This window comes from Oncorhynchus keta, chromosome 26 (genome assembly GCF_023373465.1).
Source record: "Oncorhynchus keta strain PuntledgeMale-10-30-2019 chromosome 26, Oket_V2, whole genome shotgun sequence".
NCBI classification, from domain to species: Eukaryota; Metazoa; Chordata; class Actinopteri; order Salmoniformes; family Salmonidae; genus Oncorhynchus; species Oncorhynchus keta.
Window position 1 is genome coordinate 42,560,904 of NC_068446.1, and position 25,461 is coordinate 42,586,364.

Here is a 25,461-nt window from a genome sequence, read left to right on the forward strand (position 1 = left end):
GACGATCCACTTGATTCTCCTATAATAAACCCTAATGACGATCCACCTGATTCTCCTATAATAAACCCTAATGACGATCCACCTGATGCTCCTATAATAAACCCTAATGACGATCCACCTGATGCTCCTATAATAAACCCTAATGACGATCCACTTGATGCTCCTATAATAAACCCTAATGACGATCCACTTGATGCTCCTATAATAAACCCTAATGACGATCCACTTGATTCTCCTATAATAAACCCTAATGACGATCCACTTGATGCTCCTATAATAAACCCTAATGACGATCCACCTGATGCTCCTATAATAAACCCTAATGACGATCCACTTGATGCTCCTATAATAAACCCTAATGACGATCCACCTGATGCTCCTATAATAAACCCTAATGACGATCCACCTGATGCTCCTATAATAAACCCTAATGACGATCCACCTGATGCTCCTATAATAAACCCTAATGACGATCCACCTGATGCTCCTATAATAAACCCTAATGACGATCCACTTGATGCTCCTATAATAAACCCTAATGACGATCCACTTGATGCTCCTATAATAAACCCTAATGACGATCCACCTGATGCTCCTATAATAAACCCTAATGACGATCCACTTGATGCTCCTATAATAAACCCTAATGACGATCCACTTGATGCTCCTATAATAAACCCTAATGACGATCCACTTGATGCTCCTATAATAAACCCTAATGACGATCCACCTGATGCTCCTATAATAAACCCTAATGACGATCCACTTGATGCTCCTATAATAAACCCTAATGACGATCCACCTGATGCTCCTATAATAAACCCTAATGACGATCCACTTGATTCTCCTATAATAAACCCTAATGACGATCCACCTGATGCTCCTATAATAAACCCTAATGACGATCCACTTGATGCTCCTATAATAAACCCTAATGACGATCCACTTGATGCTCCTATAATAAACCCTAATGACGATCCACTTGATGCTCCTATAATAAACCCTAATGACGATCCACTTGATGCTCCTATAATAAACCCTAATGACGATCCACCTGATGCTCCTATAATAAACCCTAATGACGATCCACTTGATGCTCCTATAATAAACCCTAATGACGATCCACTTGATGCTCCTATAATAAACCCTAATGACGATCCACTTGATGCTCCTATAATAAACCCTAATGACGATCCACTTGATGCTCCTATAATAAACCCTAATGACGATCCACCTGATGCTCCTATAATAAACCCTAATGACGATCCACCTGATGCTCCTATAATAAACCCTAATGACGATCCACTGATGCTCCTATAATAAACCCTAATGACGATCCACTTGATGCTCCTATAATAAACCCTAATGACGATCCACCTGATGCTCCTATAATAAACCCTAATGACGATCCACTTGATGCTCCTATAATAAACCCTAATGACGATCCACTTGATGCTCCTATAATAAACCCTAATGATCCACTTGATGCTCCTATAATAAACCCTAATGACGATCCACCTGATGCTCCTATAATAAACCCTAATGACGATCCACTTGATGCTCCTATAATAAACCCTAATGACGATCCACCTGATGCTCCTATAATAAACCCTAATGACGATCCACTTGATTCTCCTATAATAAACCCTAATGACGATCCACCTGATGCTCCTATAATAAACCCTAATGACGATCCACTTGATGCTCCTATAATAAACCCTAATGACGATCCACTTGATGCTCCTATAATAAACCCTAATGACGATCCACTTGATGCTCCTATAATAAACCCTAATGACGATCCACTTGATGCTCCTATAATAAACCCTAATGACGATCCACCTGATGCTCCTATAATAAACCCTAATGACGATCCACTTGATGCTCCTATAATAAACCCTAATGACGATCCACTGATGCTCCTATAATAAACCCTAATGACGATCCACTTGATGCTCCTATAATAAACCCTAATGACGATCCACTTGATGCTCCTATAATAAACCCTAATGACGATCCACCTGATGCTCCTATAATAAACCCTAATGACGATCCACTTGATTCTCCTATAATAAACCCTAATGACGATCCACTTGATGCTCCTATAATAAACCCTAATGACGATCCACTTGATGCTCCTATAATAAACCCTAATGACGATCCACTTGATGCTCCTATAATAAACCCTAATGACGATCCACTTGATGCTCCTATAATAAACCCTAATGACAGTCCAATTGATGCTCCTATAATAAACCCTAATGACGATCCACCTGATTCTCCTATAATAAACCCTAATGACGATCCACCTGATGCTCCTATAATAAACCCTAATGACAGTCCACTTGATTCTCCTCTTACGAACCCTAATGAGGGTGCAGTACTTACTATCCTGTTGCGGACAGAGGGAGGGAAGAAGGTCTCCTTGTCATCGATAAGGAAGAAGTCAATCTTGTCCTTGTTGAAGGGTGAGGTGAAGTAGTCTGGTTCAGGATTCATAATGTGGTTCGGTAGACGGAAGGGAGTGAACAGCCAGTTCATGGGAATGTCCTGGTGGAAGAGGAGACTTTAAGAATGGGAATCTTTATCATTTTTATATTCCTGAGTACTAGTTTTACATTCCTAAACTGAGTACTAGTTTTACATTCCTAAACTGAGGACTAGTTTTACATGCCTAGCCTGAGTACTAGTTTTACATTCCTAAACTGAGGGCTGGTTTTATATTCCTGACTACTAGTTTTATATTCCTAAACTGAGTACTAGTTTTATATTCCTAGCCTGAGTACTAGTTTTATATTCCTAGCCTGAGTACTAGTTTTACATTCCTAGCCTGAGTACTAGTTTTACATTCCTAGCCTGAGTACTAGTTTTACATTCCTAGCCTGAGTACTAGTTTTACATTCTAGCCTGAGTACTAGTTTTACATTCTTAGCCTGAGTACTAGTTTTACATTCCTAAACTGAGTACTAGTTTTACATTCCTAGCCCGAGTACTAGTTTTACATTCCTAGCCTGAGTACTAGTTTTATATTTCTATCCTGAGTACTAGTTTTACATTCCTAGCCTGAGTACTAGTTTTACATTCCTACTGAAGCGTGACGGCCAATTGTGTTTGGCTTGACAATGAAAGCAATGGAGTTAGCAAGAGCACGAACAGATCTTCCCTACAGTCTATGGAAATTTGTCCTGACGAGATTTTTCCTTTCAGTTTTGCGATTAGAACCGGGAACCCTCTGGTTGCTGGCTCGCCTCTCTAACCACTAGGATACCCGGCTGCCTACTGTACCTTGTGTGCGGGGATGTCGTTGGCCTTGAAGGGAACCTTGATCTTGAGGACATCGGCATAGGTGGCTAGCACATCCCATGGAGTGTGGATCTTCACATAGTATGTCTTACCATCATCTGACTCCTGATTGGAGGAGAGAAATGGAGAGATGAATGGAGAGATGTGGAGATGGTGAAATGGAGAGATGGTGTGATGGAGACATGGAGACAGAGAGATATGTAGATTTGGAGAGATGGTAGGATGGTGACATGGTGAGATGTGGAGATTGTAGGATGGAGAGATGGAGAGATGTGGAGATGGAGAGATGTGGAGATGGAGAGATGTGGAGATGGAGAGATGTGGAGATGTGGAGATGTGGAGATGGGGAGATGGGGAGATGGAGAGATGTGGAGATGGAGAGATGTGGAGATGGAGAGATGGAGAGATGTGGAGATGGAGAGATGTGGAGATGGAGAGATGGAGAGATGTGGAGATGGAGAGATGGGGAGATGTGGAGATGGAGAGATGTGGAGATGGAGAGATGGGGAGATGTGGAGATGGGGAGATGGAGAGATGTGGAGATGGAGAGATGTGGAGATGGAGAGATGGGGAGATGTGGAGATGGGGAGATGGGAGATGGAGAAATGGAGAGATGTGGAGATGGGGAGATGGAGAGATGTGGAGATGGAGAGATGTGGAGATGGAGAGATGTGGAGATGGAGGATGGGGAGATGTGGAGATGGAGAGATGTGGAGATGGAGAGATGGAGAGATGTGGAGATGTGGAGATGGAGAGATGTGGAGATGGAGAGATGTGGAGATGGAGAGATGTGGAGATGGAGAGATGGAGAGATGTGGAGATGGAGAGATGTGGAGATGGAGAGATGTGGAGAGATGGAGAGATGGGGAGATGGGGAGATGTGGAGATGGAGAATGTGGAGATGGAGAGATGTGGAGATGGGGAGATGGAGAGATGGAGATGGGGAGATGTGGAGATGGAGAGATGGAGAGATGTGGAGATGGAGAGATGTGGAGATGGAGAGATGTGGAGATGGAGAGATGTGGAGATGGAAAGATGGGGAGATGTGGAGATGGAGAGATGTGGAGATGGAGAGATGAGATGGAAAGATGGGGAGATGTGGAGATGGGGAGATGGAGAGATGGGAGATGGAGAGATGTGGAGATGGAGAGATGTGGAGATGGAAAGATGGGGAGATGGGATGGAGATGTGGAGATGGAGAGATGGAGATGGAAAGATGGGGAGATGTGGAGATGGGGAGATGGAGAGATGTGGAGATGGAGAGATGTGGAGATGGAGAGATGTGGAGATGGAGAGATGGGGAGATGTGGAGATGGGGAGATGTGGAGATGGAGAGATGTGGAGATGGGAGATGGAGAGATGTGGAGATGGAGAGATGTGGAGATGGAGAGATGTGGAGATGGAGAGATGTGGAGATGGGGAGATGTGGAGATGGAGAGATGTGGAGATGGAGAGATGTGGAGATGGAGAGATGTGGAGATGTGGAGATGTGGAGATGGAGAGATGTGGAGATGGAGAGATGTGGAGATGGGGAGATGTGGAGATGTGGAGATGGAGAGATGTGGAGATGGAGAGATGTGGAGATGGAGAGATGTGGAGATGGGGAGTGGAGATGGGGAGATGTGGAGATGGAGAGATGGAGAGATGTGGAGATGTGGAGATGTGGAGATGGAGAGATGTGGAGATGGAGAGATGTGGAGATGGAGAGATGTGGATGGGGAGATGTGGAGATGGAGAGATGTGGAGATGGGGAGATGTGGAGATGAGATGGAGAGATGTGGAGATGGGGAGATGATGGAAGATGGGGAGATGTGGAGATGGATGTGGAGATGGAGAGATGTGGGATGGAGAGATGTGGAGATGGAAAGATGGGGAGATGTGGAGATGGAGAGATGTGGAGATGGAAAGATGGGGAGATGTGGAGATGGGGAGATGGAGAGATGTGGAGATGGAGAGATGTGGAGATGGAGAGATGTGGAGATGGAGAGATGTGGAGATGGAAAGATGGGAGATGGAGAGATGTGGAGATGTGGAGATGTGGAGATGGAGAGATGTGGAGATGGAGAGATGTGGAGATGGAGAGAGAGATGGAAAGATGAGAGATGGAGAGATGTGGAGATGAGAAATGGAGAGATGGGAGATGGGGAGATGGAGAGATGTGGAGATGGAGAGATGGAGATGGAGAGATGTGGAGATGGAGAGATGGGGAGATGTGGAGATGGAGAGATGTGGAGATGGAGAGATGTGGAGATGTGGAGATGGGGAGATGTGGAGATGGAGAGATGTGGAGATGGAGAGATGTGGAGATGGAGAGATGGGGAGATGTGGAGATGGGGAGATGTGGAGATGGAGAGATGTGGAGATGGAGAGATGTGGAGATGGAGAGATGGGGAGATGGGGAGATGTGGAGATGGAGAGATGTGGAGATGGAGAGATGTGGAGATGGGGAGATGGAGAGATGTGGAGATGGGGAGATGTGGAGATGGAGAGATGGGGAGATGTGGAGATGGGGAGATGTGGAGATGGAGAGATGTGGAGATGGAGAGATGTGGAGATGGAAAGATGGGGAGATGTGGAGATGGAGAGATGTGGAGATGGAGAGATGTGGAGATGGAAAGATGGGGAGATGTGGAGATGGGGAGATGGAGAGATGTGGAGATGGAGAGATGTGGAGATGTGGAGATGGAGAGATGTGGAGATGGAAAGATGGGGAGATGTGGAGATGGAGAGATGTGGAGATGGAGAGATGTGGAGATGGAAAGATGGGGAGATGTGGAGATGGGGAGATGGAGAGATGGAGAGATGTGGAGAGAGATGTGGAGATGGGGAGATGTGGAGATGGGGAGATGGGAGATGGAGAGATGTGGAGATGATGGGAGATGTGGAGATGGAGAGATGTGGAGATGGAGAGATGTGGAGATGGAGAGATGTGGAGATGGAGAGATGATGTGGAGATGGAGAGATGTGGAGATGTGGAGATGGAGAGATGTGGAGATGGAGAGATGTGGAGATGGGGAGATGTGGAGATGGAGAGATGTGGAGATGGAGAGATGTGGAGATGGGGAGATGTGGAGATGGAGAGATGTGGAGATGGGGAGATGTGGAGATGGGGAGATGTGAGATGGATGGAGGAGATGGGGAGATGTGGAGATGGAGAGATGTGGAGATGGAGAGATGTGGAGATGTGGAGATGGGGAGATGTGGAGATGGGGAGATGTGGAGATGGAGAGATGTGGAGATGGGGAGATGTGGAGATGGGGAGATGGAGAGATGTGGAGATGGGGAGATGTGGAGATGGAGAGATGGGGAGATGTGGAGATGGGGAGATGTGGAGATGGAGAGATGTGGAGATGGGGAGATGTGGAGATGGAGAGATGGGGAGATGTGGAGATGGAGAGATGTGGAGATGGAAAGATGGAGAGATGTGGAGATGGGGAGATGGAGAGATGTGGAGATGGAGAGATGTGGAGATGGAGAGATGTGAGATGGAGAGATGTGGAGATGGAAAGATGGGGAGATGTGGAGATGGATGTGGAGATGTGGAGATGTGGAGATGGAGAGATGGGGAGATGTGAGATGGGGAGATGTGGAGATGGAGAGATGTGGAGATGTGGAGATGTGGAGATGTGGAGATGGAGAGATGGGGAGATGTGGAGATGGAGAGATGTGGAGATGGGGAGATGTGGAGATGGAGAGATGTGGAGATGTGGAGATGTGGAGATGGAGAGATGTGGAGATGTGGAGATGGAGAGATGTGGAGATGGAGAGATGTGGAGATGGGGAGATGGAGAGATGGAGATGGAGAGATGTGGAGATGGAGAGATGTGGAGATGGGGAGATGTGGAGATGGAGAGATGTGGAGATGGAGAGATGTGGAGATGGGGAGATGTGGAGATGTGGAGATGGAGAGATGTGGAGATGTGGAGATGGGGAGATGTGGAGATGGAGAGATGTGGAGATGGGGAGATGTGGAGATGGAGAGATGTGGAGATGGAGAGATGTGGAGATGGAGAGATGTGGAGATGGAGAGATGTGGAGATGGAGAGATGTGGAGATGGGGAGATGTGGAGATGGAGAGATGTGGAGATGGAGAGATGTGGAGATGGAGAGATGTGGAGATGGAGAGATGTGGAGATGTGGAGATGGAGAGATGTGGAGATGTGGAGATGGAGAGATGGGAGATGGAGAGATGTGGAGATGTGGAGATGGAGAGATGTGGAGATGGAGAGATGTGGAGATGGGGAGATGTGGAGATGGAGAGATGTGGAGATGTGGAGATGGAGAGATGTGGAGATGGAGAGATGTGGAGATGTGGAGATGGAGAGATGTGGAGATGTGGAGATGGAGAGATGTGGAGATGGAGAGATGTGGAGATGGAGAGATGGAGAGATGGAGAGATGTGGAGATGTGGAGATGGGGAGATGTGGAGATGGAGAGATGTGGAGATGGAGAGATGTGGAGATGTGGAGATGGGGAGATGTGGAGATGGAGAGATGGAGAGATGTGGAGATGGAGAGATGTGGAGATGGAGAGATGTGGAGATGGAGAGATGTGGAGATGGGGAGATGTGGAGATGGAGAGATGTGGAGAGATTGAGAAATGGCGAAATTGACCAACACAGAAACAGACAGAGAAATAGGTAGATAATTAGACCAGAGAAACAGGCAGAGAAACAGACCAGAGAAACAGGCAGAGAAACAAAGACAGACAAAGATAGACAGACATAGTCGTATCAGTTTCATTATAGGGTTGCTCAAGGACAATCAATTTCTGTCCCAATAGCAGAATTGAGCTACTTGCACTACCACAAACAAGCCATTTTCCTGAACTGTGCTGTGATGTTGTGTATTGATCTACCTACCTCAGGTGGTGAGAAAGAGTAATGGTATCCCCCAATACAAAAACAGAACAGTCTGTCCCTGTATGGTCCAATGGTGTTATTCACTAACCTGGTCCCAGATCAGTTTATGCTGTGTTACTAACTTCTATGGTCCAATGGTGTTATTCACTAACCTGGTCCCAGATCAGTTCATGCTGACCATAACTTGGTTTATCTAACTGAATGAATCGCCAGAGCAGGAATCTCACCGATTGATCCTCTGTCTCCAGCACCAGACCTGCCTTCTGTAGGTTAGCTTCGTACTCATTCCGCCTCTCCTGTTGAGAAACACAACAATGAAGGAGAGGAACTTAACAACTAGCAACGGGCATCGAAATTGTTAAAAGGTTTTTAAAACAACTCTAATAAATGTAATAGTTAGAAGACACCTATCTAAAAAAGTATTTATATTGTTTCCAAGATCAGACATAATTGTCACTATAATCCCAGTGTTAATTTTCATTAATTTTCTTTCATTTCAGCGCATCTAAGTTTAACTGTATTCAATTATAACTTTTTTTTTCTTTCTTCAATCCCACAAAAAAAAATGTACACTCATCAAAAATAAAAGTCATCTTTCTACTCTTTCTTGTGATGTAAGTGTGGAGAAGGTGCATGTATTGTTAAAACGAGAGGCTGCCTGGATCTTTAACTTAACGACCCTTTGCTCCCTTCGGTCTCAACGTGGACTTTGATCTGAAGCCATTCTTGTGATTATTGTGACTTTGCCATTGTAATTGTTTGTAAGCTTGTGTAGTCAAATGAATCTATGATCGTATGCTATCCATTTGTTGTTTGTATGCTGCTCTTTCTATGACATTTTAATATTTGAGAAATTAACCAATGATATTAGGCCGCTCTTGGCCATGATTACAGACACCTGTGTCTTGACACTATATAAATGAGTCATCCCGCAGTGATTGTACCCTGATGAAGACAGCTTGGCTGTCGAAACGTTGGTAAATTAACATTTTTGCATCTGAGCTCCTGGAGTGGGCGGCTCTCCTTTATTTTCAAATGTTCTACTCTGTTAGCCAGCACCTCGCCTAAATAGGTGTGCGTTTCTTTCTTTTTTTTCTTCTAGACACAACAGAGCTGACAGCAGAGCTCTCACAGCAGAGCTGACAGGCCTCCCAGCCATGAAGTGACGGTAACAACAAGGTGTTAGAGCTAACACTCCTGTACCAGACACACTGGACCACACAGTCTGTAGCTACTAGTCCCTGGGCTAGCTGCATCCAACCACACAGTCTGTAGCTACTAGTCCCTGGGCTAGCTGCATCCAACCACAGTCTGTAGCTACTAGTCCCTGGGCTAGCTGCATCCAACCACAGTCTGTAGCTACTAGTCTCTGGGCTAGCTGCATCCAACCACACAGTCTGTAGCTACTAGTCCCTGGGCTAGCTGCATCCAACCACAGTCTGTAGCTACTAGTCTCTGGGCTAGCTGCATCCAACCACACAGTCTGTAGCTACTCTGGGCTAGCTGCATCCAACCACACAGTCCCTGGGCTAGCTGCATCCAACCTGTAGCTACTAGTCCACAGTCTGTAGCTACTAGTCTCTGGGCTAGCTGCATCCAACCACACAGTCTGTAGCTACTAGTCTCTGGGCTAGCTGCATCATCTGTAGCTACTAGTCTCTGGGCCAACCACACAGTCTGTAGCTACTAGTCTGGGCTGGGCTACTAGTCTGCATCCAACCACACAGTCTGTAGCTACTAGTCCTGGGCTAGCTGCATCCAACCACACAGTCTGTAGCTACTAGTCTCTGGGCTAGCTGCATCCAACCACACAGTCTGTAGCTACTAGTCCCTGGGCTAGCTGCATCCAACCACACAGTCTGTAGCTACTAGTCCCTGGGCTAGCTGCATCCAACCACACAGTCTGTAGCTACTAGTCTAGCTGCATCCAACCACACAGTCTGTAGCTACTAGTCCCTGGGCTAGCTGCATCCAACCACACAGTCTGTAGCTACTAGTCTGCATCCAACCACACAGTCTGTAGCTACTAGTCCCTGGGCTAGCTGCATCCAACCACACAGTCTGTAGCTACTAGTCTCTGGGCTAGCTGCATCCAACCACTGTACAGTCTGGGCTAGCTGCACTAGTCTCTGGGCTAGCTGCATCCAACCACACAGTCTGTAGCTACTAGTCTCTGGGCTAGCTGCATCCAACCACACAGTCTGTAGCTACTAGTCTCTGGGCTAGCTGCATCCAACCACACAGTCTGTAGCTACTAGTCTCTGGGCTAGCTGCATCCAACCACACAGTCTGTAGCTACTAGTCTCTGGGCTAGCTGCATCCAACCACACAGTCTGTAGCTACTAGTCCCTGGGCTAGCTGCATCCAACCACACAGTCTGTAGCTACTAGTCTCTGGGCTAGCTGCATCCAACCACACAGTCTGTAGCTACTAGTCCCTGGGCTAGTCTGCATCCAACCACACAGCTACTAGTCCCTGGGCTAGCTGCATCCACACCACACAGTCTGTAGCTACTAGTCTGGGCTAGCTGCATCCACCACACAGTCTGTAGCTACTAGTCTGGGCTAGCTGCATCCAACCACACAGTCTGTAGCTACTAGTCTCTGGGCTAGCTGCATCCACCATACAGTCTGGAGCTACTAGTCTCTGGGCTAGCTGCATCCACCACACAGTCTGTAGCTACTAGTCTCTGGGCTAGCTGCATCCAACCACACAGTCTGTAGCTACTAGTCTCTGGGCTAGCTGCAGCCACCATACAGTGTGAAGCTACTGACCAGGCCAGCACAGTAGCCTAACATACGGCTTGAACCTACTGACCAGGCCAGTCCAGTAGCCTATCATATGGGGACAAGGGAGGGCCGTTCAAACTGTGTCACAGTTCACACAGCATGTAAATACTACTCAAACATACTTAGCACTCAAAATACACTAAAAATAACTATTTAACCAAAGGAAACTAGGTGTCAATTCAAGGCTAACGCAAAAGCAAGGCTGATGATAAGGACACTCCATTCCATGGGGCTGGCTAGGAATCAGGAACCATAGCTACTGCAACTGATCTCTAGAATATTCAAGGGAAAAATCCACTCAAAAACAACATTTTGGTAGTTTTTTTTCTCCATTAGTCCATACAGTTCAAAATGTTTTTCATGTCGGCAGTCAAGTTTTCAAGATATTGGACTTTGAAGGAGCAAAGTGCCACCGGCCATTTCCCCTTTAACACTATCAACAAAGTCAGTGATATTATGAACAGCTTGGCAAGAGAAAACTAGCTGCTACTGACAACTGACTATGTAGTACAGTATGCTTCTATACTGACTCACACTGTATAACTGTAGTATTGCCAAATACTAGTCACATAGCCTGGTTAAACCAAACTGAAGGCTAAACTCACAATGGAGTGGAACATTCAGGCTGGTTTACCCCAGGCTAAGTAGTACAGTGCTCAGAAACCAGCACCTAGTCTCACTTTGAATTACAGTACAATTACAGATTACAGTACATTGAAAAACTAGTAATAACTAGTGATAACTAGTAAATAGCGTTTAACAACTAGTTGACGTTATAGAAAAGGTTATAGCTACAGTAAGAGTGAGCACAGGTGTGTTTCTGAAGTATTTTACCTGCTTCCTCTCTCCGTCTCGGTCATCCACATAGGACAGGATGAAGTCAATCCTCCTCTTTCCATCACGGAAGAACACAGAGTCTTTACTCTGCTGATGCTTGTCAACCTGAGAGGAGACCGACAACACACACACACACACACAGACACAGACACAGACACACACACACACACACACACACACACACACACACACACACACACACACACACACACACACACACACACACACACACACACACACACACACACGGTCAGTTGGAATACACAGACAAAGCCCCTTATTCCCAGACACACATTTAAGTCCTTGACTGAAAAGCTTTATATCAACAGAGATGATGTGTCTGTCTGGGAAGCCGGCGGCCCATAAGGTACATCTTAACGAAGGACAGCCTTAGATGCATTCAGTAAGGTAGACAGTCTTCAGTTCACTCCTACTCGTAAACGTTTTCAAACAGTAGACGAGTACATTATTGAACACAGTCAAGGCTCTGAGCCACTCATCCACAGCACAGCAACGCCACTGCAAATCAATCCATATACTGTCACTGTAATTCGTTACATCGATGCCACGATGGAGAATCACACACAGCAACACAGTATTACCTCTCGGCTGTAGAGGTCGGACGACATGCAAGGAGCGAGAGCAACGCAATTCAATTTCAACCATGGCTTAGAGTGGAACTGACAACGTTTGAACTACTTTGCAGATTTGAAAAAAAACAAACAGACAATCATAATATCAGTAAAAAAATATATATATCAAATCTATTTTAGGATTTTATTACATTTCAGTTTATGCTACAAAACTAGCTTTATAAAGAGTTTTTAAAAATAGGGTAAATTCGACTTTAACATTCCATGAAGTACACTAAAGTTGTTGGCCGAATAGATGGATGCAGTTCAATGCATGATTAATATAATTGACCAATACATTTCTTGGTGGTCCCAAAACATATTACTATTAGGTTGCAAATTGGGCCAGTAACCAAAAGGTTGCCGGATCGAATCCCCGAGCTGACAAGGTAAAAAGCTGTCGTTCTGCCCCTGAACAAGGCAGTTAACCTACTGTTCCCCTGAACAAGGCAGTTAACCCACTGTTCCCCTGAACAAGGCAGTTAACCCACTGTCCCCTGAACAAGGCAGTTAACCCACTGTTCCCCTGAACAAGGCAGTTAACCCACTGTTCCCCTGAACAAGGCAGTTAACCCACTGTTCCCCTGAACAAGGCAGTTAACCCACTGTTCCCCTGAACAAGGCAGTTAACCCACTGTTCCCCTGAACAAGGCAGTTAACCCACTGTTCCCCGGAAGGACGTCATTGTAAATAAGAGTTTGTTCTTAACTGGCTTGCCTAGTTAAAGAAAGGTTAAAAATAAATAAATAATTTCAATCCCAGCTGGTACATTGTTTGCTGCCTGCATTTGGGATGTACTGTTTCAGTTTTATTAATGACTCAATCTTTTGGACAAAATCAGATGAATGAAAGTAAGGCTGAGAATGTTATTACAATCAAACTAGCAAGGGTAATGATCACAACTCAGTCATAACGTCGCCAATAGGCTAGCGTATCTATTTATGCAGAAAGATAAAAACACGTAGGCTAACGTCAGGTAGATAGCTAGCTAGGAGGATCTCACGTGTGTGTGAGTGATTGACTTTCTCCCCTCATATCGTTTTTCGTTGGTCATACACAGTTAGAGATGCAGGTGTCATTTGGTTAATATTTTGGTTTAGCATATCTCTTGATTCTTTCTCCCACGCCCTCCTTATATCGTTTTTCTTTATTTGGTCATACACAGTTAGAGATGCAGGTGTCATTTGGTTAGTATTTTGATTTAGCATATCTCATATATCTTATTGTGGTTAGACCAGGGTGTGACATGGGTGATTATGTGTTGTCTTGTCTAGGGGTTTTGTAGATTGATGGGGTTGTGTTCAGTGTAGTATTCTAGCTAAGTCTATGGTTGCCTGCTCTCAGTAACATGTGGTTCTCAATCAGGGACAGGTGTTTATCGTTGTCTCTGATTGGGAACCATATTTAGATAGCAGCCATATTCTTTGGGTATTTCGTGGGTGATTGTTTCCTGTCTTTCCGGTCAGGGACTACTTCCTGTAAACACACAGTCCAGTTCAAAGTGAATGAGGTCAGGGTCTACTTCCTGTAAACACACAGTCCAGTTCAAAGTGAATGAGGTCAGGGTCTACTTCCTGTAAACACACAGTCCAGTTCAAAGTGAATGAGGTCAGGGTCTACTTCCTGTAAACACACAGTCCAGTTCAAAGTGAATGAGGTCAGGGTCTACTTCCTGTAAACACACAGTCCAGTTCAAAGTGAATGAGGTCAGGGACTACTTCCTGTAAACACACACAGTCCAGTTCAAAGTGAATGAGGTCAGGGTCTACTTCCTGTAAACACACACAGTCTAGTTCAAAGTGAATGAGGTCAGGGTCTACTTCCTGTAAACACACACAGTCCAGTTCAAAGTGAATGAGGTCAGGGTCTACTTCCTGTAAACACACAGTCCAGTTCAAAGTGAATGAGGTCAGGGACTACTTCCTGTAAACACACACAGTCCAGTTCAAAGTGAATGAGGTCAGGGTCTACTTCCTGTAAACACACAGTCCAGTTCAAAGTGAATGAGGTCAGGGTCTACTTCCTGTAAACACACAGTCCAGTTCAGTGAATGATGGAAGGTCTGTGTGGCAAATGGCTTGTTTATATACTGGGAAAAGTATATAAACACAACATGCAACAGTACATATAAGGAAATCAGTCGATTAAATACAATTCATTAGGCCCTAAGCTACGGGATTTCACACGACTAGGTAGGGTTTCAGCCATGGGTGGGCCTTGGAGGGCATAGGCCCACCGACTTGGCAGCCAGGCCCATCCACTGGGGAGCCAGGCCCAGCCAATCAGAATGAGTTTGGTTTCCCCCTCGGTCTTGGACAAGACAGATATTTTGATTAGGTTTTATTTACTGCAGTGTCTATTAGTTGTCTATTAAACGCACTGCCACTTTCACACTCTATATTGCTATAGAATTTTCACATTGCCTTAGTATACCCTTCCAGCCATTACAATGAGCCTGTCCTCCTGTACCTCCGCCCACCAGCCTCCGCTGATATCCCGCTGCATCCAGCCTGATCTCAGATCTGTGCTTCTACACCTGCATTGCTTGCTGTTTGGGGTTTTAGGCTGGGTTTCTGTACAGCACTTTGAGATATCAGCTGATGTACGAAGGGCTATATAAATACATTTGATTTGATTTGATTTGTGCTGTCTTGCCAGATAGACTGCAATAAGATCTAGGTTCAGGCTAATATGGTCTCGACCTTTGAACTCTAAACGTACTTCCATTGTATTTTCTTATTTAGAGCACCTTTTTTGAAACTCTGCCTTTGGGTAACTGAATGATCACAAAGAGGAGATGCCAGCCATGTTGCCCAAGCACTGCAGCCTGGGCAGCGGTAGGCTACAGCCTGCAGGGAAAGAAATAGCCTGCTCTGACTCACACACAGGAAGGAGTGCCCTATTGAGAAAGAGGAGACCTGTTCCCTGTCATTGCTGGCACATCTGTTCACATGAACCTATAAATAACTTAGCAACTGAACCACATAATGCTAGAGTTGGCCGTACTAACACAGCTACAGTCTGGATCACATGCTAATAGAATTGGCACAACAAACACACTGGACACAGACGCCCAGCCAACACACTGGACACAGACACACTGGACACAGACGCCCAGCCAACACACTGGACACAGACGCCCAGCCAACATAGTGGACACAAACACACTGGACACAGACACACTGGACACAGACACACTGGACACAAACACACTGGACATAAACACACTGGACACAGACACACTGGACACAAACACACTGGACACAAACACACTGGACACAGACACACTGGACACAGACACACTGGACACAAACACACTGGACACAAACACACTGGACACAAACACACTGGACACACACTGGACATAAACACACTGGACATAAACACACTGGACACAGACACACTGGACACAGACACACTGGACACAGACACACTGGACACAAACACACTGGAAACACACTGGACATAAACACACTGGACATAAACACACTGGACACAAACACACTGGACATAAACACACTGGACATAAACACACTGGACACAGACACACTGGACACAGACACACTGGACATAAACACACTGGACATAAACACACTGGACACAGACACACTGGACACAGACACACTGGACACAGACACACTGGACACAGACACACTGGACACAGACACACTGGACATAAACACACTGGACACAAACACACTGGACACAAACACACTGGACACAAACACACTGGACACAAACACACTGGACACAAACACACTGGACACAAACACACTGGACACAAACACACTGGACACAGACACACTGGACATAAACACACTGGACACAAACACACTGGACACAGACACACTGGACACAGACACACTGGACACAAACACACTGGACACAAACACACTGGACACAAACACACTGGACACAAACACACTGGACACAAACACACTGGACACAGACACACTGGACACAAACACACTGGACACAAACACACTGGACACAAACACACTGGACACAGACACACTGGACACAGACACACTGGACACAGACACACTGGACACAAACACACTGGACACAAACACACTGGACACAAACACACTGGACACAAACACACTGGACACAGACACACTGGACACAAACACACTGGACACAGACACACTGGACACAAACACACTGGACATAAACACACTGGACATAAACACACTGGACATAAACACACTGGACACAGACACACTGGACATAAACACACTGGACACAGACACACTGGACACAAACACACTGGACATAAACACACTGACACAAACACACTGGACACAAACACACTGGACACAGACACACTGGACACAAACACACTGGACACAAACACACTGGACACAAACACACTGGACACAAACACACTGGACACAAACACACTGGACACAAACACACTGGACACAAACACACTGGACACAAACACACTGGACACAAACACACTGGACACAAACACACTGGACACAAACACACTGGACACAAACACACTGGACACAAACACACTGGACACAAACACACTGGACACAAACACACTGGACACAAACACACTGGACACAGACACACTGGACACAAACACACTGGACACAAACACACTGGACACAGACACACTGGACACAGACACACTGGACACAAACACACTGGACATAAACACACTGGACATAAACACACTGGACACAGACACACTGGACACAAACACACTGGACACAAACACACTGGACATAAACACACTGGACATAAACACACTGGACACAGACACACTGGACATAAACACACTGGACACAAACACACTGGACATAAACACACTGGACATAAACACACTGGACATAAACACACTGGACATAAACACACTGGACACAGACACACTGGACATAAACACACTGGACATAAACACACTGGACATAAACACACTGGACATAAACACACTGGACATAAACACACTGGACATAAACACACTGGACACAGACACACTGGACACAAACACACTGGACATAAACACACTGGACACAAACACACTGGACACAGACACACTGGACATAAACACACTGGACACAGACACACTGGACACAGACACACTGGACATAAACACACTGGACACAAACACACTGGACACAGACACACTGGACATAAACACACTGGACATAAACACACTGGACATAAACACACTGGACACAGACACACTGGACACAGACACACTGGACATAAACACACTGGACACAGACACACTGGACACAAACACACTGGACACAGACACACTGGACACAGACACACTGGACACAGACACACTGGACACAGACACACTGGACACAGACACACTGGACACAGACACACTGGACATAAACACACTGGACACAGACACACTGGACATAAACACACTGGACACAAACACACTGGACACAGACACACTGGACACAGACACACTGGACACAAACACACTGGACATAAACACACTGGACATAAACACACTGGACATAAACACACTGGACATAAACACACTGGACACAAACACACTGGACATAAACACACTGGACACAGACACACTGGACATAAACATACTGGACACAGACACACTGGACATAAACACACTGGACACAGACACACTGGACACAAACACACTGGACATAAACACACTGGACACAAACACACTGGACACAGACACACTGGACATAAACACACTGAACACAGACACACTGGACATAAACACACTGGACATAAACACACTGGACATAAACACACTGGACACAAACACACTGGACACAAACACACTGGACATAAACACACTGAACACAGACACACTGGACACAGACACACTGGACACAGACACACTGAACACAGACACACTGGGCACAGACACACTGGGCACAGACACACTGGACACAGACACAATGGACACAGACACACTGGACATAAACACACTGAACACAGACACACGGGACATAAACACACTGAACATAGGCATCCTCTTTAGTCTACCCTCACAAACACAGTGATTCTGCCCTGTCCCAATAGATATGAATAGCATCCTCCTCATAGAGCCATAAACCTACTAGTCCCAGTCAACACATGGTGAAAACATCCTCTAGTACTCCTCACTCACACAAGAGTCCTCCTTGTCTGCTCCTTACAGTAGCAGCCCTCTGGACAGGACAATCCTCACTGCTCATAGATTTACAGTAGCTAGCCCTCTGGACAGGACAATCCTCACTGCTCATAGATTTACAGTAGCTAGCCCTCTGGACAGGACAATCCTCACTGCTCATAGATCTACAGTAGCACAACAACAACCACTGGGCCAGGTAGTCCCCCGTCTCCCAGTCCCCCGTCCCTCAGTCTCCCAGTCCCCAGTCTCCCGTCTCCCAGTCCCCCGTCCCTCAGTCTTCCAGTCCCCCGTCTCCCAGTCTCCCAGTCCCCCGTCCCTCAGTCTTCCAGTCCCCAGTCTCCCAGTCCCCCGTCCCTCAGTCTTCCAGTCCCCAGTCTCCCAGTCCCCAGTCTCCCAGTCCCCAGTCTCCCAGTCCCCAGTCTCCCAGTCCCCAGTCTCCCAGTCCCCCGTCCCTCAGTCTTCCAGTCCCCAGTCTCCCAGTCCCCAGTCTCCCAGTCCCCAGTCTCCAGTCCCCAGTCCCCCAGTCCCCAGTCCCTCAGTCTTCCAGTCCCCAGTCTCCCAGTCCCCCGTCCGTCAGTCTTCCAGTCCCCCAGTCCCCAGTCCCTCAGTCTTCCAGTCCCCAGTCTCCCAGTCCCCCGTCCCTCAGTCTTCCAGTCCCCAGTCTCCCAGTCCCCCGTCCCTCATTCTTCCAGTCCCCCAGTCTTCCAGTCCAGTCATCCAGTCCCCCAATACCTCGTCCCCCCAGTCTTCCAGTCCCCCAGTTCCCCCAGTACCCAGTCCCCCATCTCCCAGTCTCCACACCCTCTACCTCTCACAAACACATTGATTGAATGTTACCGTAGCTACAGTAAGAGGGGGAGGAGAGGAGAAGAAGAAGAGCACTTTACCTCCTCGGCTTTTGCAGGAGGTTAGGAAGTGCAGCTCAGTTTCCACCTCATTTTGTGGGCAGTGAGCACATAGCCTGTCTTCTCTTGAGAGCCATCGGCTGTGACTTCCACTATGTCTGCATCAGCTGTGAATTCCAATATGTCTGCATCAGCTGTGAATTCCACTATGTCTGCATCAGCTGTGAATTCCAATATGTCTGCATCAGCTGTGAATTCCAATATGTCTGCATCAGCTGTGAATTCCAATATGTCTGCATCAGCTGTGAATTCCACTATGTCTGCATCAGCTGTGAATTCCACTATGTCTGCATCAGCTGTGAATTCCACTATGTCTGCATCAGCTGTGAATTCCACTATGTCTGCATCAGCTGTGAATTCCACTATGTCTGCATCAGCTGTGAATTCCACTATGTCTGCATCAGCTGTGAATTCCACTATGTCGGCATCAGCTGTGAATTCCACTATGTCTGCATCAGCTGTGAATTCCACTATGTCTGCATCAGCTGTGAATTCCACTATGTCTGCATCAGCTGTTTCCACTATGCCATCAGCTGCTGAATTCCACTATGGGTGCATCAGCTGGAATTCCACTAGTCCATCAGCTAACCCACTATGTTTCAACTGTGACCACTATGTCTGCATCAGCTGTGAATTCCACTACCTCATCAGCTCCAGTCTGCATCAGCTGAGAATTCCACTAGTCGGCATCAGCTGTGAATTCCACTATGTCTGAGCTGTGAATTCCACTAGAGGCATCAGCTGTGAATTCAGAGCATCAACTGTGAAAGGGTCTGCATCAGCTGTGAATTCCACTAGTCTGCATCAGCTGTGAATTCCAGGGATGTCTGCATCAGCTGAAAGGCAGCTGGACACAGCCAGAGTGCTTTCTTCTGGGTGCAGAGGACAACGAGCCCCTAACCCACTAATTTACTACCCCTCTCCTTTAGACCTCACCAGTCCAGTCACATCCTGGGATAAGCCCACACTCACTCAGACATCCAGAGGAGGAAGGAGAGAGAGAGAGAGGAGGAGAGAGAGGAGGGAGGGAGAGAGAGGGGGCACAGAGAGAGCAGCAGAGATACAGAGCCAGAACAGGAGAGAGAGAGAGAGAGAGAGAGAGAGAGAGAGAGAGAGAGAGAGAGAGTTTATTATCGATTTCACTTGCATATGTTTCCCATGTCAACAAAAGGGAAAATTAACTTAAAAATGGGTTACATTTACAATGGTGTTTGTTCTTCACTGGTTGACCTTTTCTTGTGGCAACAGGTCACACATCTTGCTGCTGTGATGTCACACTGTGGTATTTCACCCAGTAGATATGGGAGTTCATCAAAATCTGGTTTGTTTTTGAATTCTTTGTGTGTCTGTGTAATCTGAGGGAAATATGTGTCTCTAATATGGTCATACATTTGGCAGGAGGTTAGGAAGTGCATCTCAGTTTCCACCTCATTTTGTGGGAAGTGTGCACATAGCCTGTCTTCTCTTGAGAGCCATGTCCTTTCTCAATAGCAATTCTATGCTCACTGAGTCTGTACGAGGTCAAAGCTTTCCTTAAGTTTGGGTCAGTCACAGTGGTCGGCTATTCTGTGGGCAGTGTGCACATATCTCTGTCTAACAATAAGCTATTCAAGGAGTCTGCAACTGATACTATTTTACACAATACAAACAACCTTAAGACCTGAAAATAACACTGGAGAACAACGTACAGACAGCAGGCAGGTGGATAACACTGGAGAACAACGTACAGACAGCAGGCAGGTGGAGAACACTGGAGAACAACGTACAGACAGCAGGCAGGTGGAGAACACTGGAGAACAACGTACAGACAGCAGGCAGGTGGATAACACTGGAGAACAACGTACAGACAGCAGGCAGGTGGAGAACACTGGAGAACAACGTACAGACAGCAGGCAGGTGGAGAACACTGGAGAACAACGTACAGACAGCAGGCAGGTGGATAACACTGGAGAACAACGTACAGACAGCAGGCACGTGGATAACACTGGAGAACAACGTACAGACAGCAGGCAGGTGGAGAACACTGGAGAACAACGTACAGACAGCAGGCACGTGGATAACACTGGAGAACAACGTACAGACAGCAGGCAGGTGGATAACACTGGAGAACAACGTACAGACAGCAGGCAGGTGGATAACACTGGAGAACAACGTACAGACAGCAGGCAGGTGGAGAACACTGGAGAACAACGTACAGACAGCAGGCAGGTGGATAACACTGGAGAACAACGTACAGACAGCAGGCAGGTGGAGAACACTGGAGAACAACGTACAGACAGCAGGCAGGTGGATAACACTGGAGAACAACGTACAGACAGCAGGCAGGTGGATAACACTGGAGAACAACGTACAGACAGCAGGCAGGTGGATAACACTGGAGAACAACGTACAGACAGCAGGTAGGTGGAGAACACTGGAGAACAACGTACAGACAGCAGGCAGGTGGATAACACTGGAGAACAACGTACAGACAGCAGGCAGGTGGAGAACACTGGAGAACAACGTACAGACAGCAGGCAGGTGGATAACACTGGAGAACAACGTACAGACAGCAGGCAGGTGGAGAACACTGGAGAACAACGTACAGACAGCAGGCAGGTGGATAACACTGGAGAACAACGTACAGACAGCAGGCAGGTGGAGAACACTGGAGAACAACGTACAGACAGCAGGCAGGTGGAGAACACTGGAGAACAACGTACAGACAGCAGGCAGGTGGATAACACTGGAGAACAACGTACAGACAGCAGGCAGGTGGAGAACACTGGAGAACAACGTACAGACAGCAGGCAGGTGGAGAACACTGGAGAACAACGTACAGACAGCAGGCAGGTGGAGAACACTGGAGAACAACGTACAGACAGCAGGCAGGTGGAGAACACTGGACACCTGTTCGCCAGGGGGAAAGATAACACCAGACACATATTACTGTATTTGACTGGTTCATGTGTCATTTCATTTACAGGAGAAGCCAGAGGATTGTCAACAAACCATCAGTTTGTGAAAAACAACAACAATCTACTCCTTATATTCACTTGTCCTTTGGTCTTTAAGCTTAACTTAACCCTTCAGCTTATCTACATCTATCTATCTTATTTATCTTATCTCTAAGGTGGGAATCAACATGGTAGAAGCTCCACCCAGACACTTCAGTTCTGGGGACGTGGAAGGGCTCGGGTCGAGGGGACAGGTTAGGGCCTAGGGGACAGGTTAGGGCCGAGGGGACAGGTTAGGGCCGAGGGGACAGGTTAGGGCCGAGGGGACGGGTTAGGGCCGAGGGGATGGGTTAGGACCGAGGGGAAGGGTTAGGGCCGAGAGGAAGGGTTAGGGCCGAGGGGAAGGGTTAGGGCCGAGGGGAAGGGTTAGGGCCGAGGGGAAGGGTTAGGGCCGAGGGGACAGGTTAGGGCCGAGGGGACAGGTTAGGGCCGAGGGGACAGGTTAGGGCCGAGGGGACAGGTTAGGGCCGAGGGGAAGGGTTAGGGCTGAGGGGAAGGGTTAGGGCCGAGGAAGGGTTAGGGCAGAGGGGAAGGGTTAGGGCCGAGAGGAAGGGTTAGGGCTGAGGGGAAGGGTTAGGGCCGTGGGGAAGGGTTAGGGCCGAGGGGAAGGGGTTAGGGCGAGGTTACGGCCGAGGGGAAGGGTTAGGGCCGAGGAGAAGGGGTTAGGGCCGAGGGGGAGGGTTAGGGCCGAGTGGAAGGGTTAGGGCCGAGGGAAGGGTTAGGGCCGAGGGGAAGGGGTTAGGGCCGAGGGGAAGATTTAGGGCCGAGGGGAAGGGGTTAGGGCCGAGAGGAAGGGTTAGGGCCGAGGGGAAGGGTTAGGGCCGAGGGGAAGGGGTTAGGGTGCATTATCTCCATTGTTTTTGATGGTAGACCACTCTGGTAGGCCTATATTATGAACAAATAGCCACTGTAGCCTTCTTGGCCACTGTTAAACCTGTAACTTAAAGCACCTACAGCCTCAGTGTTGACAGTAAAACTGTAACTTAAAGCAGGTACAGCCTCAGTGTTGACAGTAAAACTGTAACTTAAAGCAGCTACAGCCTCAGTGTTGACAGTAAAACTGTAACTTAAAGCAGGTACAGCCTCAGTGTTGACAGTAAAACTGTAACTTAAAGCAGCTACAGCCTCAGTGTTGACAGTAAAACTGTAACCTAAAGCAGGTACAGCCTCAGTGTTGACAGTAAAACTGTAACTTAAAGCAGCTACAGCCTCAGTGTTCACAGTAAAACTGTAACTTAAAGCAGGTACAGCCTCAGTGTTGACAGTAAAACTGTAACCTAAAGCAGCTACAGCCTCAGTGTTGACAGTAAAACTGTAACTTAAAGCAGCTACAGCCTCAGTGTTGACAGTAAAACTGTAACTTAAAGCAGCTACAGCCTCAGTGTTGACAGTAAAACTGTAACTTAAAGCAGGTACAGCCTCAGTGTTGACAGTAAAACTGTAACTTAAAGCAGCTACAGCCTCAGTGTTGACAGTAAAACTGTAACTTAAAGCAGGTACAGCCTCAGTGTTCACAGTAAAACTGTAACTTAAAGCAGGTAGAGCCTCAGTGTTGACAGTAAAACTGTAACTTAAAGCAGCTACAGCCTCAGTGTTGACAGTAAAACTGTAACCTAAAGCAGCTACAGCCTCAGTGTTGACAGTAAAACTGTAACTTAAAGCAGCTACAGCCTCAGTGTTGACAGTAAAACTGTAACTTAAAGCAGCTACAGCCTCAGTGTTGACAGTAAAACTGTAACTTAAAGCAGCTACAGCCTCAGTGTTCACAGTAAAACTGTAACTTAAAGCAGGTACAGCCTCAGTGTTGACAGTAAAACTGTAACCTAAAGCAGCTACAGCCTCAGTGTTGACAGTAAAACTGTAACTTAAAGCAGCTACAGCCTCAGTGTTGACAGTAAAACTGTAACCTAAAGCACGTACAGCCTCAGTGTTGACAGTAAAACTGTAACTTAAAGCAGGTACAGCCTCAGTGTTGACAGTAAAACTGTAACTTAAAGCAGGTACAGCCTCAGTGTTCACAGTAAAACTGTAACTTAAAGCAGCTACAGCCTCAGTGTTGACAGTAAAACTGTAACTTAAAGCAGGTACAGCCTCAGTGTTGACAGTAAAACTGTAACCTAAAGCAGCTACAGCCTCAGTGTTGACAGTAAAACTGTAACCTAAAGCAGCTACAGCCTCAGTGTTGACAGTAAAACTGTAACTTAAAGCAGGTACAGCCTCAGTGTTGACAGTAAAACTGTAACCTAAATCAGCTACAGCCTCAGTGTTGACAGTAAAACTGTAACCTAAAGCAGCTACAGCCTCAGTGTTGACAGTAAAACTGTAACTTAAAGCAGCTACAGCCTCAGTGTTGACAGTAAAACTGTAACTTAAAGCAGGTACAGCCTCAGTGTTGACAGTAAAACTGTAACCTAAAGCAGCTACAGCCTCAGTGTTGACAGTAAAACTGTAACCTAAAGCAGCTACAGCCTCAGTGTTGACAGTAAAACTGTAACTTAAAGCAGGTACAGCCTCAGTGTTGACAGTAAAACTGTAACCTAAATCAGCTACAGCCTCAGTGTTGACAGTAAAACTGTAACCTAAAGCAGCTACAGCCTCAGTGTTGACAGTAAAACTGTAACTTAAAGCAGGTACAGCCTCAGTGTTGACAGTAAAACTGTAACTTAAAGCAGCTACAGCCTCAGTGTTGACAGTAAAACTGTAACTTAAAGCAGCTACAGCCTCAGTGTTGACAGTAAAACTGTAACCTAAAGCAGCTACAGCCTCAGTGTTGACAGTAAAACTGTAACTTAAAGCAGGTACATCATCAGTGTTGACAGTAAACCCGCCGGACGTTGTCAGTGACGAAAACATGAGAGGGAACATTGCCAGGCACAACCCAGTAAGACGAGTAAGAAAGTCATCATAAATCTGCACACATTCAACAGCCTGAGAGTTATGTTATTACTTCTAAACAAAATCACTTTTTTTTGGTTCCTCATAACTTATGTTATGTTTTGTGTTTATGTCTTTATGTTGTG

The 25,461-nt window shown here is 46.6% G+C and overlaps 1 protein-coding gene and 2 long non-coding RNA genes across 10 annotated transcripts in view; 2 read left to right on the forward strand and 1 right to left on the reverse strand.

Annotated features, from left to right (window-relative positions):
* The window catches only part of ano5a (anoctamin 5a), a 111,958-nt gene that overhangs the window by 43,487 nt on the left and 43,010 nt on the right, over positions 1-25,461 (reverse strand). For all 3 annotated transcript variants that reach the window (XM_052480948.1, XM_052480947.1, XM_052480949.1), the window contains 4 exons: positions 11,788-11,895; positions 8,392-8,460; positions 3,286-3,408; positions 2,389-2,550 (listed from right to left, as the gene is read on the reverse strand). In XM_052480948.1, coding sequence (XP_052336908.1) covers positions 2,389-2,550; positions 3,286-3,408; positions 8,392-8,460; positions 11,788-11,895 — 462 coding nt within the window. The remainder of the gene's footprint in view (positions 1-2,388; positions 2,551-3,285; positions 3,409-8,391; positions 8,461-11,787; positions 11,896-25,461) is intronic.
* Positions 13,889-15,212, forward strand: LOC127912129 (uncharacterized). Of its 2 annotated transcripts, none has more exons than XR_008080941.1 (3): positions 13,889-14,128; positions 14,231-14,330; positions 14,382-15,212. It is a non-coding gene; the product is annotated as an uncharacterized LOC127912129 (long non-coding RNA). The 2 variants fall into 2 exon arrangements; XR_008080942.1 differs by having other exon boundaries at positions 14,282-14,330.
* LOC127912130 (uncharacterized) lies at positions 20,995-22,643 on the forward strand. Of its 5 annotated transcripts, XR_008080944.1 has the most exons (4): positions 21,465-21,614; positions 21,732-21,887; positions 21,927-22,043; positions 22,083-22,643. It is a non-coding gene; the product is annotated as an uncharacterized LOC127912130 (long non-coding RNA). The 5 variants fall into 5 exon arrangements; XR_008080947.1 differs by lacking the exon at positions 21,465-21,614 and adding an exon at positions 20,995-21,380 and having other exon boundaries at positions 21,849-21,965; positions 22,200-22,643; XR_008080943.1 differs by lacking the exon at positions 21,465-21,614 and adding an exon at positions 20,995-21,263 and having other exon boundaries at positions 21,849-21,965.